This window comes from Elephas maximus, chromosome 10 (assembly GCF_024166365.1).
Source record: "Elephas maximus indicus isolate mEleMax1 chromosome 10, mEleMax1 primary haplotype, whole genome shotgun sequence".
Classification (NCBI taxonomy): domain Eukaryota; kingdom Metazoa; phylum Chordata; class Mammalia; order Proboscidea; family Elephantidae; genus Elephas; species Elephas maximus.
This window is the reverse complement of record NC_064828.1, coordinates 70,673,093-70,688,993: the sequence shown is the minus strand read 5'-3', so window position 1 is coordinate 70,688,993 and position 15,901 is coordinate 70,673,093. Positions and strand designations below refer to the sequence as shown.

At 37.1% G+C, this 15,901-nt stretch overlaps 1 protein-coding gene across 2 annotated transcripts in view; it reads right to left on the bottom strand.

The window, feature by feature from the left end:
* ARID4A (AT-rich interaction domain 4A) overlaps positions 1–15,901 on the bottom strand; it is a 68,589-nt gene that overhangs the window by 27,981 nt on the left and 24,707 nt on the right. For both annotated transcript variants that reach the window (XM_049898057.1, XM_049898058.1), the window contains exon 11: positions 15,491–15,657. In XM_049898057.1, the coding sequence (XP_049754014.1) occupies positions 15,491–15,657 (167 nt within the window). The remainder of the gene's footprint in view (positions 1–15,490; positions 15,658–15,901) is intronic.

Here is a 15,901-nt window from a genome sequence, read left to right as displayed (position 1 = left end):
AGATTTTAAGTTGCATTTTAATCCAGTTATTTCATGCAACTGTCAAGATATACAATCTCTACCCTTCACCCCATTTGTCACTTTAAACCTACCCCTGAGAATCACCGTGGGGATTGAGAACAGCTATAAGGAAAAGACTCAGTAATGGGGGGAGGGTGTTAAGTTTTCACCTTGATTTTTTTTTTTAAAAACTCACCCAAATATCTCGTGGCCCATATGAATATATTGGTAGATGAGCACAATAACGACAAATGTATTTATTATGTAAAAATAATCCACATACAAACATCAGAAGTTTTGTTATTTTTGAATGAATATAAACCAAAAGTCGCAAAGTCACAGTGGCAAACTTTTTTTGTCTGGATGCACAATATTTTAAAGATATTTAAGTTATTCATATAAATTTGATTTTGCCCCTGACCCCAATAACCCCTTTTTGACTCACACCCCTATGCTTTTCTCATTTCCCTTCCTGCATGGTCTCTCTAATTGACCTTGCAACCCCTGAAAATACAGCAGTGAGAATTATTTCTTAGGGAAGGAAAATGGACACGTAATTTCTAATTTAGTTGCTAAGAAAAATCTAATGGAAATTTTCCCATAAAAACAAGTATTTCTAAAAATATCTGTTTAAATTAAGTGTTACTTTTTACTAATTATATAGCCCTAATTATTTCTTCCTATGCTGCTATGGTCTCAGCTTTGGTCAAACAAATGGATTACGGTTTGCAATAAAGTATTGTAATAAACTACTTATAAACTAATATACTACAGAGAAACAAAACAGGGATATGTTTCTTCCATATAAATCATCATAATTCAATTTCAGAGTACTACTATTCTTGAAAGCAGAGAATACCAGAAGGATGTTTACCTGTGTTTTATTGACTATGCAAAGGCATTCGACAGTGTGGGTAGTAACAAACTATGGATAACATTGCGAAGAATGGGAATTCTGGAACACTTAATTGTGCTCATGAGGAACCTTTACATAGATCAAGAGGCAGTTGTTCGGACAGAACAACGGGATACTGATCGGTTTAAAGTCAGGAAAGGTGTGCGTCAGGGTTGTATTCTTTCACCATACCTATTTAATCTGTATGCTGAGCAAATAATCTGAGAAGCTGGACTATATGAAGAAGAATGAGGCATCAGGATTGGAGGAAGACTCATTAACAACCTGCATTATGCACATGACACAACCTTGCTTGCTGAAAGTGAAGAGGACTTGAAGCACTTACTAATGAAGATCAAAGACCACAGCCTTCAGTATGGATTGCGCCTCAACATAAAGAAAACAAAAATCCTCACAACTGGACCAATAAGCAACATCATGATAAACGGAGAAAAGAATGAAGTTGTCGAGGATTTCATTTTACTTGGATCCACAATCAACAGCCATGGAAGCAGCAGTCAGGAAATGAAAAGATGCACTGCATTGGGTAAATCTGCTGCAAAGGAACTCTTCAAAGTGTTGAAGAGCAAAGATGTCACCATGAAGACTAAGGTGCACTGACCCAAGCCATGGTATTTTCAATAACATCGTATACATGTGAAAGCTGGATAACGAATAAGGAAGACCAAAGAAGAATTGACGCCTTTGAATTGTGGTGTTGGCGAAGAATATTGAATATACATGGACTGCCAAAAGAACAAATAAATCTGTCTTAGAAGAAGTACAACCAGAATGCTCCTTAGAGCCATGGATGGCAAGACTGCGTCTTACATACTTTGGACACGTTGTCAGGAGGGATCAGTCCCTGGAGAAGGACATCATACTTGGCAGAGTATAAGGTCAGCGGAAAAGAGGAAGACCCTCAACAAGGTGGACTGACGCAGTGGCAGCAACAATGAGCTCAAGCATAACAACGATTGTAAGGATGGCTCAGGACCAGGCAGTGTTTCATTCTGTTGTGCATAGGGTCGCTATGAGTTGGAAACGACTCGATGGCATCTAACAGCTACTCTATGTTCTAATAGAAGAATTTAGATTTCTGTCTTTTCAAAGCCATATCTAAACAAAAGGCAATGTCAGACAATAAATATTGAGTGTTCACTGATCAGAAGCATAGCAACGGGTCCTTTAAAATCATCTATTCTTCAAGAATTTTAATAGCTAATAATATAAAAAAAATAATATAGCCAGACTAAATAAACATGTAAGTAAAATGTATAATTAAAAAAACAGAAGGTGATCCAGGGAAAGGGAGTTAAGATCTTTTAGTATATTCTTTTTTTTTTTTCTTTTAGTAGGTTAGTTCAGAATAATTATTATCTTGGAATATTTTCAGTTTTGCCCATATAGAGAAACTTAAGTCAAAGTTCTAGTTAGACTCAAAAATCAGCAATTCACAGAGTTCATAATCACTACAGAGTTAGCAGGGGTTGTTACTTAATGCTTACATCAAGAGATAGCTGTTTATCCTCTTTGCGAATTTAAAAATTCTGTATTCACAAGGTTATGAAAACAACAGTCAATGAGTTAACTCAAGAAAAAACGTAATCCAACAGCCCAAGAATAATTTAATATACTAATTTTAACTTTAAGGGCTTCCAGTAGGAAACAAATTTACATTGCGTATTATTATAGGTGGTAATATGAGTATATATGAGTAAATATCTATCCTACCAGATTATGAATTTTCTGACTTCAGACACTACATCTTCAAATGGAGTTCAAACATTTACAATGGCTACTATGAGTCAGGGACTGTGCAAAAGCACTGGGAATTAAAATGAAGAAAACTTGGTACTTTCTACTTTTGAGGAAACCCTGGTGGCATAGTGGTTAAGAACTACGGCTACTAACCAAAAGGTCAACAGTTCAAACCCACCAGGCACTCCTTAGAAACCCCATGGGGCAATTCTACTTTGTCCTATAGGATCACTAGGAGTCAAAATCAACTGGACAGCAACAGGTTTGGTTTTTTTTTTTTTTTGGTTTTCTACTTTTAACACTCCGAGTCCAGCAGGGGGTGCAGAAATATAAAACAAGCCAATATGAAACAACATGATAAGTGTTGCAAGTATATAAAAGAATGCAGACGCAAGGTGAAGGAATGAATGGTTCTGTTGGGGGTGGAGTAGTGGTGGTGACAGTAAAGAAAGCCCCCATGTGCGATTAGTGGACAGCCTTAGAGCAAGAGCAAACAGCATAAGGAAGAGGCTGCAGAGGCACGCTGGGATTAGAAACTGACTTTTTAATTATATTCTAAAGATTCTGAACTTTATACTCTGGGTAGATGTGAGGTTTGAGAGACAAAGAGGAATTAGATCTGATTTGTGTTTTCAAAAGTTCTTTGACAAGAGTTAAGTTTGACAGACTGAAGGGAAAGGGAAGCTATCACAGCAGTCCACGAGGATGAGAATGAAAGTCTTGCCACCTGGTGATGGAAAGGTCACCCCTTGGAAAGAGGATGAGGGGGTGGGGAAAGCATGAAAGAGAGCATAAGATGCCAGTTGTTGCACATACCACCTGCCTGGAATTCACCTTTTCTTTTCCCAAGTTATCTGAAAATGAATGATTTTTCACTGAGAAATGGCACAAATTCTAGTGAAGAATGGACTTTCTGCCATTTTACTGGAAATACACTTTGTTATTCATTCTTTTTAATAAGATATACCTTCTTTTTTTGCTGAGCTACTAACTTACTTAGCTAGCAAGCCTACTATGCAGAATATTAATTAGGAAAGTGTACAGAAAAAGTGTTCGAATTGCCAAAATACATGTCACTAAAAGATGACACATTTTACACAAAGCCCCTTAGGCTCATGTAACTTGTACATAGTTCTAATGAGTAGGGGCTGGGATAGTTTCTTAGCACCTAACAGATTGGAGCCACAAAAACTGACATTTTAAGAGTGGGGAAGGGTGTAACTAAACTTTCTATTTGCGGTTTCCCTGTACTGTGTATTGTATACGAAGGTACACATCTTTTGTTGACGGGTATTTCATCTCTCAAGAACCCCTACAAGTATCCTTAAGAAGTTATCAATGATTACACAACTACGCCCACCTTTTTTATTATTATTATTCCAGTATACCATACTTATTTTTTCAATGCCAAAATACTGCTTTTTGTGAAATAATGCCATTTTGCGCAACAGCAGCTTCATTCGTTCTTCTTGATGCTGTCTATCACCCCTTGGCTGGTCATCTTCATTGGCTACCCCTTCTCACCCCATCACTGACACAAATGCATCACAAGTCCTCCCAACTCCTCTATTATTATCTCTTAGGATCCCTTGATCTCCCCTCCTCCGCTCTCCTATTGTTGTCAGCTGCTGCGGAGTCAGCCCAGGCTTATGGGGACCCCAGCACATTTACCATCGAGTCGATTCCAACCCCTGGCAACCCCATGTATGCAGAGCAGAAGTGCTCCATAGGGTTTTCATGGTTGTGACCTTTTAGAAGCAGATCACCAGGCCTGTCTTCCAAGGTGCCTCTGGGTGAGTTTGAACCAAAAACCTTTTGGCTAGTAGTTGAGCGCTTAACCTTTTGCACCACCCAGGGATGCCAATCCCTACCATCTCCAAAAAAAAGGCTGAGCAAAGAGCCAGAAGGAGGAAATTGGCAGATATCTTTAAGGGGGAATGTTAGGATAGCTGGCAGGGCCAACAATTAGGTTGGTGTGAGCAACTCCAAGCAGCTGGCCAGAGCAGGGGCAGTGCCCTGCAAGCTCCACTCAGGAAAGTTAAGCATTGTAAGAATTACATCCGAAGTGGTGGCTCTGAGGGCACCTCTGGGCTGAAGGACCAACACAAAGAAAGCAGCTCTACCGGTAGCTGCTTGTGCTTTTTTGTGTAAAACATTGAATTTAAAAGTATTAAACAGCCTTGCAAATTTTTAAAAATGTTAAACACCAAAACAACTTATGAAGGTAAATGCATAGAAGATTTGTAAACTGTATTCAACTACTTTAATTCAAGTGGAGAACTCTTTGATCTCTAACACTGAAGTCTGTTGGACTTTTAAAATCTCAGCTATTATTTATCATTTATCCATTTTCTGATTTTTTTTAAACTTTCATTTATTTTTCCCGAAACCAAAAAAACCCAAACCTGTTGCCATCAAGTCAATGCTGCTTAAAGGAAAATGGGCAAAACAAAGAGGATACTCAGTGTAACATATCTCACACGTCAACAAGCAACTTCTGAGCAAGATCTTATGGGATGTTAGGAAAGAGCTAAAGGAGGTTCCCTATTGCTAGAGAATAGTGGAGGACAGAATGAAAAGGTGGACATGGGTCAAATCATAAAGGGCCAGAGTTACAAAGGCATATGATAAAATGCTAGACTTTATCTTAAAGTTGCTGAAAACCACTGAAGGGCTTCCAACAGGAACCATCTATGTTTTAGAAAGGTGTCTACAGAGAAATGCATTGGAGGGGGAAAGAGATAGGAGAGAAAAGGTCAGTCAGAAGACACCCAAAATAAGTGGGGCAAAATATGAAGGAGTATTATTAGTCAAGAACTCTTACTGCAAGTAACAGTAAACTATCCCAAAGTGACTTAAGCCAAAAAGAATTAATTTATAAATTCACAAAATTATGTAAGAAAATGAGATTGTCTGTAACATATTGCCTGAGAAAAGGGATATCATGAAGGGAAGTTAGATACCTTATCCCATGGTTCCCTCCATAGCGAGCATTCTAGAACCTTAAAATAAATCAACACTTTGTTTCAAACAGTAATTTCCTACGATAATTGCATAACCTATGTTCATTCATTTATTCAGTGACTATTTAATGAAGTCTTAGTATGTGCCAAGCTCTGTGCTGCTAGCTGGTGGGTACTTATCTATACAGGTGGGAAAAGAGAGAGAAAAAGCCAACAAACTGACATCCTTTGCTTTCACAGACCTTACAATCTAGTGAGGACAAAATTTTCTTAAAACTCTGTGAAAACCTTGTGTAACCTCTCTAAACCTCAGTTTCCTCACTTAAAGAAATGGACATCTATAGATAAATCCACCATTAGTCTATCAGCTTGTCGCACTATGGTGGCTTGTGTGATGCTGAAAGCTATGCCATGGGTATTTCAAATATGACTTGAGAAGAGCTGCCCCCTCAAAGTAGAGTCAACCTTAATGATGCAGATGGAGTCAAGCTTTCCGGACCTTCCTTTGCTGATATGAACGATTCAAGATGAGAAGAAACAGGTGCAAATATCCATTAATAATTGGAACGTGGAATGTACAAAGTATGAATCTAGGAAAATTGGAACTGTCAAAAATGAAATGGAACACATAAAGATCGATATCCTAGGCATTAGTGAGCTGAAATGGACTGGTATTGGCCATTCTGAATTGGACAATCATATGGTTTACTATGCTGGGAACGACAAATGGAAGAGGGGTGGCATCGTATTCATCATCAAAAAGATCATTTCAAGGTCTCTCCTGAACTAATGCTGTCAGTGACAGGATAATATACACACACCTACAAGGTAGACCAGTTAATTCAGCTTTTATTCAAATTTACACACCAACCACTAATGCCAAAGATGAAGAAACTGAAGATTTTTACCAGCTTTTGAGGTCTGAGATTGATCAAACTTGCAATCAAGATGCATAAACAATTATTAGTGATTAGAATGCAAAAGTTGGAAACAAAGAAGAAAGACTGGTAGTTGGAAAATATAGCCTTGGTGACAGAAATAATGCCAGAGATTGTATAGAATTTAACAAGACATACTCATTGCAGATACTTTTTTCCAACACTATACACGTGGACCTCGCCAGATGGAATACACAGTAATCGAATCGACTACATCTGTGGAAAGAGATGATGGAGAAGTTCAATGTCATCAGTCAGAACAAGGCCAGGGGCCGACTGTAGAACAGACCATCAATTGCTCATGTGCAAGTTCAAGTTACAACTGAAGAAAATTAAAACAAGTCCACAATAGCCCAAGTATGACCTTGAGTATACCCCATCTGAATTTACAGACCGTCTCAAGAATATATTTGATGTACTGAATACTAATGACCAAAGACAAGTTGTAGGATGACATCAAGGACATCATACATGAAGAAAGCAAAAGGTCATTAAAAAGACAGGTAAGAAAGAAAAGACCAAAATGGATGTCAGAAGAGACTCTGAAACTTACTCTTGAACGTAGCAAATGGAAGACATGATGAAGTAAAAGAGGTGAACACAAGTTCTCAAAGGGCGGCTTGAGAAGACAAAGCACTATAAATGAAGTGTGCAAAGAACCTGAATTAGAAAACCAAAAAGGAAGAGCATGCTCATTTCTTAAGCTGAAAGAACTGAAGAAAAAAATTCAAGGCTTAAGTTACAATTTTGAAGGATTTTATGGGCAAAATATTGAATAACACGGGAGGCATCAAAAGAAGATGGAAGGAATACACAGTCACTGTACCAGAAAGAATTGGGCAACATTCAATCATTTCTGGAGGTAGCATATAATCAAGAACCAATAGTACTAAAAGAAGAAGTCTGAGCCACACTCAAGGCAATAGTGAAAAACAAGGCTCCAGGAACTGACAGAATACCAACTAAGATGTTTCAGCAAACAGATGTAACACTAGAAATGCTCACTCGTTTATGCCAAGAAATTTGGAAGACGGCTACCTAGCCAACTGACTGAAAGAGATCCATAAATCTGTGCCCATCCCAAAGAAAGGTAATCCAAGAAAATGCAGAAATTATCAAACAATATCATTAATATCACACGCAAGTAAAATTTTGCTGAAGATCATTCAAAAGCGGCTACAGCAGTAAAATTGACGGAGAACTGCCAGAAATTCATGCCAGATTCAGAAGATGATGTGGAACAGGATATATCACTGCTGATGTCAGCTGTATCCTGGATGAAAGCACAGAATACCAGAAAGACATTTACCTGTGTTTTATTGATTATGCAAAGGCATTCGACCATGTGGAATCATCACAAGTTACAGATAACACTGTGGAGAATGAGAATTCCCAAACACTTAATTGTCCTCAGAAACCCTGGTGGCATAGTGTTTACGAGCTATGGCTGCTAACCAAAAGGTCGGCAGTCTGAATCCACCAGGTGCTCCCTGGAAACTTATGGGGCAGTTCTACTCTGTCCTATAGGGTCACTATGAGTCAGAATAAACTCGACGGCAACAGGTTTGGGGGTAATTGTGCTCATGAGGAACCTATACATAAACCAAGAAGTAGTCGTTCGAACAAGTGGATACTGCGTGGTTTCATATCAGGAAAGGTGTGCATCAGGACTGTATCCTTTCACCATACTTATTCAATCAGTATGCTGAGTAAACAATCCAAGAAGCTGGACTATATGAAGAAGAAACAGGCATCAGGGTTGGAGGAAGACTAACAACCTGTGATATGGAGATGACATAACCTTGCTTGCTGAAAGGGAAGAGGACTTAAAGCACTTATTGATTAAGATCAAAGACTGCAGCCTTTGGTATGGATTATACCTCAACATAAAGAAAACAAATTTTTACAACTGGACCAATAAGCAACATCATGATAAACAGAAAAAATGTTCAAGTTGTCAAGAATTTTATTTTACTTGGATCCACAATCAATGCCCATGGAAGCCTCAGTTAAGAAATCAAACAACACATTGCACTGGGCAAATCTGCTGCAAAAGTGTTAAAAAGCAAAGATGCCACTTTGAGGACAAAGGTGCACCTGACCCAAGTCATGGTATTTTCAATTGCTGCATATGCATGAAAATGCTGGACAATGAATAAGGAAGAATGGAGAAGAATTGATGCCTTTGAACTATGGTGTTAGCTAAAAATACTGAATGTAACATGGACTGCCAGAGGAACGAACAGATTTGTCTTGGAAGAAGTACATCCAGAATGCTGCTTAGAAGCGAGGATGGTGAGACTTCGTCTCACATATTTTGTACATGTTATCAAGAGGGACCAGTCCCTGAAGAAAGACATCATGTTTGGTAAGGTAGAGGTCAGCGAAAAAGAGGAAGACCCTCAATGAGATGGACTGACACAGTGGCTACAACAATGGCTCAAACACAGCAACGATTGTGAGGATGGCACAGGACTGGGCAGTATTTCATACTACTGTACACAGGGTCACTCAGAGCTGGAAGCGACTCGACAGCAGCTAACAACGATAGATATCTTCACAAGCTACTCTGAGGATTAAATAAACAGTCTTGGTTAAAAAAAAAAAGTTAAATTCTAAGAACAGAAAATTACTGTGTGGTCATCTTTATTTGTTTATATCGCCACAAAAGGTAACTATTTTAGCAGTGGTATAATGAAAGGCATCTTATTGATGATGCATGCTCTGGTACACAGATATGCAATGAGATCTGCAAACTTAAAAACTTACTTAAACTAAAAAAGAAAGAAGAAAACAAAAATAACGGTCTTCTAACTCAGGTGATCCATAGGGCAAAATGACTCATTAGGGTATCAATGAGCCAGTCTCAAATAGAAGTCTAAAAAATTGTCCAAGAAAGATATCATATGTAAAAATTGACAGATGACTATCTAGATTTTAGAGGAAAAAAAAAATGAGAGGAAACATTCACAATCTTAATAGGCCTAGATCATTTGGTGTAAAGGCTAAAAGCATTGTATTACAAGTATATAATAGTTAAATCTTGAGTTAAATAATGTCCAGTATACTACTTTTATGAAGGGACAGCATTATGCAATACGTTTTAGAAATACTTCAATCCAAAAGAATAAAAACTACAACCACTTCTGTGCCTGAAAATTATTTCATTCCTAAAGGAATCCCATTTATATTTTCAGTTAAAAAAAATTTAAATCCTCATCATTTTTGAACTAAATCTTTTCTTATATCCTACATAATCTCAAATTTTAAAATATAATTAGGATTTTTTAAAACATACTTTAGGTACAGTACACAGAATAGATTGGAGAAGGCTCAGCCATGTACACAGGAAAGCTTGTGTGGATGCTGCTGCACTAGTCCATGTAAAAGAGAATAGTGGCTTGGACTAGGGTGGCAGAGAGTAAAACTGAGGGAAGTGAACAAATTTGAGAGCTATTCAAGTAGGTATGACAGAAAGGATTTGGTGTCTCATCAGATATGGGGGGAGTCAAGGTAGTTGGTTGGAAGGTGGTTCATTTCAACTGAATCAGGGAAAGGATAGGGTTGAGGGGTAAAAATGAGCACAGTCTTGCACACATGGAGCTCTGTCTGGTGCAGTGGTTAATCACTTGGCTGCAAACTGAAAGGTCAAAGGTTTAAATCCACCAGCTGCTCTCTGGAAGGAAGACATGGGAGTCTGCTTCTGTAAAGATTTATAGCCCTGGAAACCCTATGGGGCAGTTTTACTCTGTCCTACAGGGTTGCTATGAGTTGGAATCGACTCCATGGCAATGGGTTTGGTTTTGGTTTTCTTGTACATACTGAGTTTGAGTGTTTACAAGACAAGAAGAAATCCTCAACAGACAGTCTGAAATAAACATCTGCAGTTAAGACACATCTTTGATGCAGATATGGATTTGGAGTCATTTTATCATTTAGGTAGGAGGTAAACCAGAAAAAACTGTTACGTCAGAGATGTCAAGTGAAAGGTGTTGAGTACTACTAAGTATTTTAAATAAGATCAAGACAAAAATTCATTGGATTCAGTACAAAAACTTGTTGGAGGTCACTGATGACGTCAGTAAAGCTGTTTTAGCTATGGTGGGGGTACAAGCCACACTACAGTGTGAGCTGGATGTCAGGAAATAGAATAGTATATACGACCCAGCAACTTAGCCATGAGGGAGAAGGGCAAGATCTGGACGGGAAAGGGGGACCGTTAGGTTGGGAGGGATGTGATCTGCTTTAAGAAGCTGATGGAAGGATACAATAAAAAGGAAGAGGTTATGCAGAAAAAGAAGAAATAGTTGACAGCCTAAGATTTTCTGAAAGGCAGACAGGAATAAGATCCAGAGCACAAACGGAGGGACTGGTTTTAGAGGAGGACAGCAAATTTTCAATTGTATCTTGATGGAAGGAGAGCCAGCAGATGGGGTTTGTTTAGAATATGTTCCCTCCCATCTGAAGTTCTATTCTCCTGTAGTTGAAGTTGAGTGGGGGTAGGATTGGTAGTTTAATGGAGGAGATTAATGATTTGATTACAGAAACTGGGACTTGACCAGTAGCATTGAAGTCCCAGTGAAATCTGAATATCGTAAAATTTAGAGTGGTACCATTCTTCCCTGTTGTACATGGAGAGAAAGTTTCAGGGATGATATAAAATGTCATGATATATTCATTGTGTGGTAAGACAGTTTTATCATTTCAGAAAACAGTTTAACAACTTGCCTAAAGTAATTACATGTCTCTTGTACTACATCAGGAAACCCTGGTGGCGTAGTGGTTAAGTGCTACAGCTCTTAACCAGGAGGTCGGCAGTTCAAATCTGCCAGGTGCTCCTTGGAAACTCTATGGAGGAGTTCTACTCTGTCCTATAGGGTCGCTATGAGTGGGAATCGACTTGACGGCAGTGGGTTTGGGTTTTTTTGGTTGTGTATTACATCAGACTTAAGTGAGATTAGCAATTTTTTCCTCCTTTTGAAAAAGAGCAAGATGTGGTTTGGATGCTACCAAATCCAAGTTCTTAAAATCGGTCAACTCTCTCATACTGCCACAATTATACAATACTTGGGTATGAGAAGTGTTTTCTTAAGATTCATTTCCATTTTTAAAAATGTATCTGTATTTATGTGTACAAATGTATAATCATCATTAATCTGATGAGGTGATCCTTAATTTACTAGAGTCTGACCCTAACACTGTGAAGAAAGGTTTTGCTCAACACAGTAGGTCATTTTTACTTGCTTGTTTAATAGGTTAAACTTTAGCAAATAAATCATTGTATTTTAGTGCAAGCTAAAGTCTCAATTATTCACTGAATGCTGACTTCATAGAACTTGCTTAAAAACATTTGGTTGGCCGTTCGAGTTATTAAACCAAAAATATTAAAGCTACATTTAAAATTTTCTTTAAATGTTACCGACACAGCATGCTTTCCCGAATTATCTAGCACTTACTGTCTGTGTAAACACACATACCGCACACTTGTACCCTAAGTTACCTTGAATGATCACTAACAAATACCTTTACAACTATCTACAAAAAGGCATAAATTAGTAGGTACAAACAACGCTTAACTTAAACATTAAAAAGAAAAAAATTGTATTATGTTTCCACGAATTAAGAAGGATAAAAAAGCTAGTCAAACTCCTTCTGAGAGTCAGTCTTCTCAACAACCAGAGAGCTCCCCTATATTCAACCAAAAGTGAGTAAATGTTGGGAGTTAATGAACTGATATCATTATTTATGTTCACATGGACTTTCTAATCAATTTCAAAGCTTAAAAGACAATGCATTAATATCTTTCTAACAAAAATTTTCTTAACAAAATACTTTTAAGGAATACCCACAAACGTATTCTCCAGGGCCTTTTTCAATACAATTATCAACTGGTTAAAATTTTAGACATCAATATGGATAGGACCTACTTCCTCTCAGATTCTCAAGTCTTTTCCCTCCCAGTGACAGCATGAGATATATTTCTTGTATTCAAATCCTGAAATACTAATGCCTAGTTATTCAAAATACTATTGAATAGAAAGATACTCCTCCATGGTAAAGCCACTGAATCTCAAACCTCCTTATCAAGGTTATGTTAGGGTACTCAAAACATCCTATATAAAAACAATGCCCACTGCCCATAAACACTGCAGAAGTATTTAACACTTGTATGATTCTACTGCATAGAATTTCTTCAGATACTACAAACACCAAATGACAGGTGAAAGTATTATTGTAATGTTTTACAAAATGCCATATCTATTTGGTCATCATAGGCTGTGTTAAATCTTCATGAAATGCATAGCATCATTACATTTCGGGGAGAATATGATCTTCTGTAAGATAATACAACAGCTTAGTCTCACTTGTGCGGCCAAGGCCTATAATGACTAAGCCAGGTAGGCCCTGGCTTACCAAATTTTTATTCACCTTACACCATACCCATTTCCCCTTTTCCTTTTGTGTATGTAGCTTAAAGTGCTTTTCAGTTTATCAATGTATTAAGTTTAAAAGAAAATTAGTGTTCAGAACAAGTTAGAATGATTCAGCAACTGAATTTTAAATCCAAGAGCAAGAAATGCAGCTGATATTTTTCCCCTAAAGCAACTAAAATCCCATTCTAGAATATCTACCTGTATGGCCAAAAGAAAAAGAATCAGTTTCTGTCAAGTACTTTAATAAACTGAAGGCTAAGAAACTGGCCATCTGAAAGATAATTTAAAATAATAATCATCTAAATCAGTGCCTGAATTTTGTGATTTGCCTGTTATGTTTCAGAAAATGAAAAGCATCCTGGTTTTTAACAGGTTCATATTTTAAGCAATACATTTTCAAAAGATACTTTCCTTAAAAGGGTCCTTACCTTTTTAAATTTCTTTACTTATTCCCTGCAAACAATAGGTAACAGAGCTTTGCCTCTGTTCTTCATTCTTTCTTACTAATGTTAACTCAGCTTGAATAAAACATTATAATGTTTATGAAATTAATATTTATAAGAGCACCATTTACTTAGATTTTATAGCCACCCTCCCAATCTTACTACAAAGCTCTTTTTACCCTCTTTGTTTAAAATTTCAGGTCTTTTAGGAGGGGGGAGACAGGAAGCATAAATTCTGAAACGGATACTAATTAAAAGTATTAGCAAAAATAAAGAGACTAATCTTTTTTCAATATTTGGCAATACAGGGTCCTAAGTAATGTTATGGAAAAAACAAAAGCAAAAACCACAGGCTGCAACAGTTCACACCCTGAAAATGTGGCCTGAAAACATATAATTTATAAAGACAGATTAGAAACAAAAAACATTTAATATTCAGACTTTAAATCCTGACTTTTGCCAAACTGTCTCATCATTTCAATATCTATCTTATTTTTCAGGAAAACAGCCTTCTTCCTCTGATTTTCTAAAAATAGATTCCTACTGTCTTTTTTCACAAGAAACAATTACGCTTGGCTAGGAGTCCTACCGTACCAGCCACATCATCAATACCTTAATTCTTATTTAACCCCATTTTTGGCAACCAAATGATAACTAAATATACCAAAAAAAAAAAAAAAATTCTTACCTATATGCTGCATTTTCTTTCAAATGCAAAATGGTTAGATTCCCCTTCTACTTAATCAGTACAGTGTCTGGACATTTTTTCAGTCTGACTTGCAAATATCTGCTGTCCCTCTTAGGGCATAGCATCCGCAGGGTTATACAACACTACTTACATTCTCTTCCACATAAAAATCAGACATTACATGAAAGGAAAAGAAAGACAGCCCATTTCAAAGCATCTGGCAAACCTCCATTGGCAACCTGCCAAGCCTCTGCTAAACCTTCCTGTCTTTCCGAGCATGCTCACTTAAAACCAACAGCACGTTACTATGGCAACTCTGTAGGCAGCCTGTAAGTATGAACCGCCATTCTGATTTCTGAGTGCAAAAACCAAATACTGCAGGGGAAGTAAAAGCAAAGAAATATCTTACGCCCTTCATCACATACAAGTATACTCATTTTATTTCATAAATTCATAGCGCTATAAGTAAAACAGAAACGAGTACCCCACACTTTTGCAGGCAAATATTTTTCATGCTCAATAGGCCCTCATTTTCAGTGAACTCATTCTCTTTGTCTTACCCCTAATCCCCTTCGCCCTATAAGAGCCAAAAATATACTGGACAGTTTATCCCATTTGACAAAACACTATAGAACAAACAGACAATAATATTCACATAAGCAATTATGTGGTACTCAATGGATTATTTCATAAATTACATATATATAAATAACAAGACAGTATTACAATGAACGCCACATTTATAAAATACTATCTAAATCTTTTCTAAGAGTTATCAAACTGCTAGACGAAATAGTCTTTGGGTTTGAGTGGGACTTTTTTTGCCCCAAGCATCCTTGAGATATTGTGAAATATCTCAAAAAGATAAGGTTTTGATGTTAAGGCAGACTAGAGCTGGATTCAAATCCCTGTTCTCCACATTTTAGCTGTGCCACCTTGGAAAAGTTACTTAACCTTTCTGAGGCTTCTTCCTCATTTTATTTATTTACCTTTATTTTTAAAGATAATAACAGTTACTTTACATGGTAGCAGCTTGAATGAGTTAACACAATAAACATAAAAGTGACATTTCTTTCCCCCTTGGTTGTCTGATAAAAACCTTTAGGAAACCAATCTGCATTTGTTAGTTCTTTTACTTAAAAAGTACTTCTTTGTAACCTCTCACTCACTCAAAATTAGCTACGATTTGACCACTAAGCTATAAGCCAAAACGGTTCTCCCAAAAGAAAAAGATAAAAGCTCCCCCTGAAAAATAAAGTGAAGCTAGAAAAGGACAGAAACAACAGAGAATCTAAGCAGATGAAAAATACATGAAGATATTATTTTTACTGAAGAGTATCCCAAATGTCCTTAATTGTTATAACCTACCACCTCCTCTTCTTCCTTTTTGGCCTCTTTTTCCTTCTCTTCATCATTTTCTTCAGCTGGGCCATCTTCATCATCACTACTGGATGACTCAAGGATTTCATTTATATCCATTTTCCAATTGTCAGGAACAGCTCTTGTTTTTAAGAAAATGCTTGCTTTTTGAAGCCCTAGGAGTGAAAATATACTTCAGCAGTTGTTAGGAAATTGGCAGCATAGGATAAAAGAAAAAGCCTAACAGTCAGATTCAGAAGACCTGGATTCAAATTTAGCTGTCACTTACTAACTTGACAGCCCAACCAGGACACTTGATCTCTGTTTCCTATTTCAAAAATAATGACAATAATACCTATCTCAAAGAATTGTTTTAAAGATAAAAATGATAAAATAAGCTTGAGCATATTTCATACATTA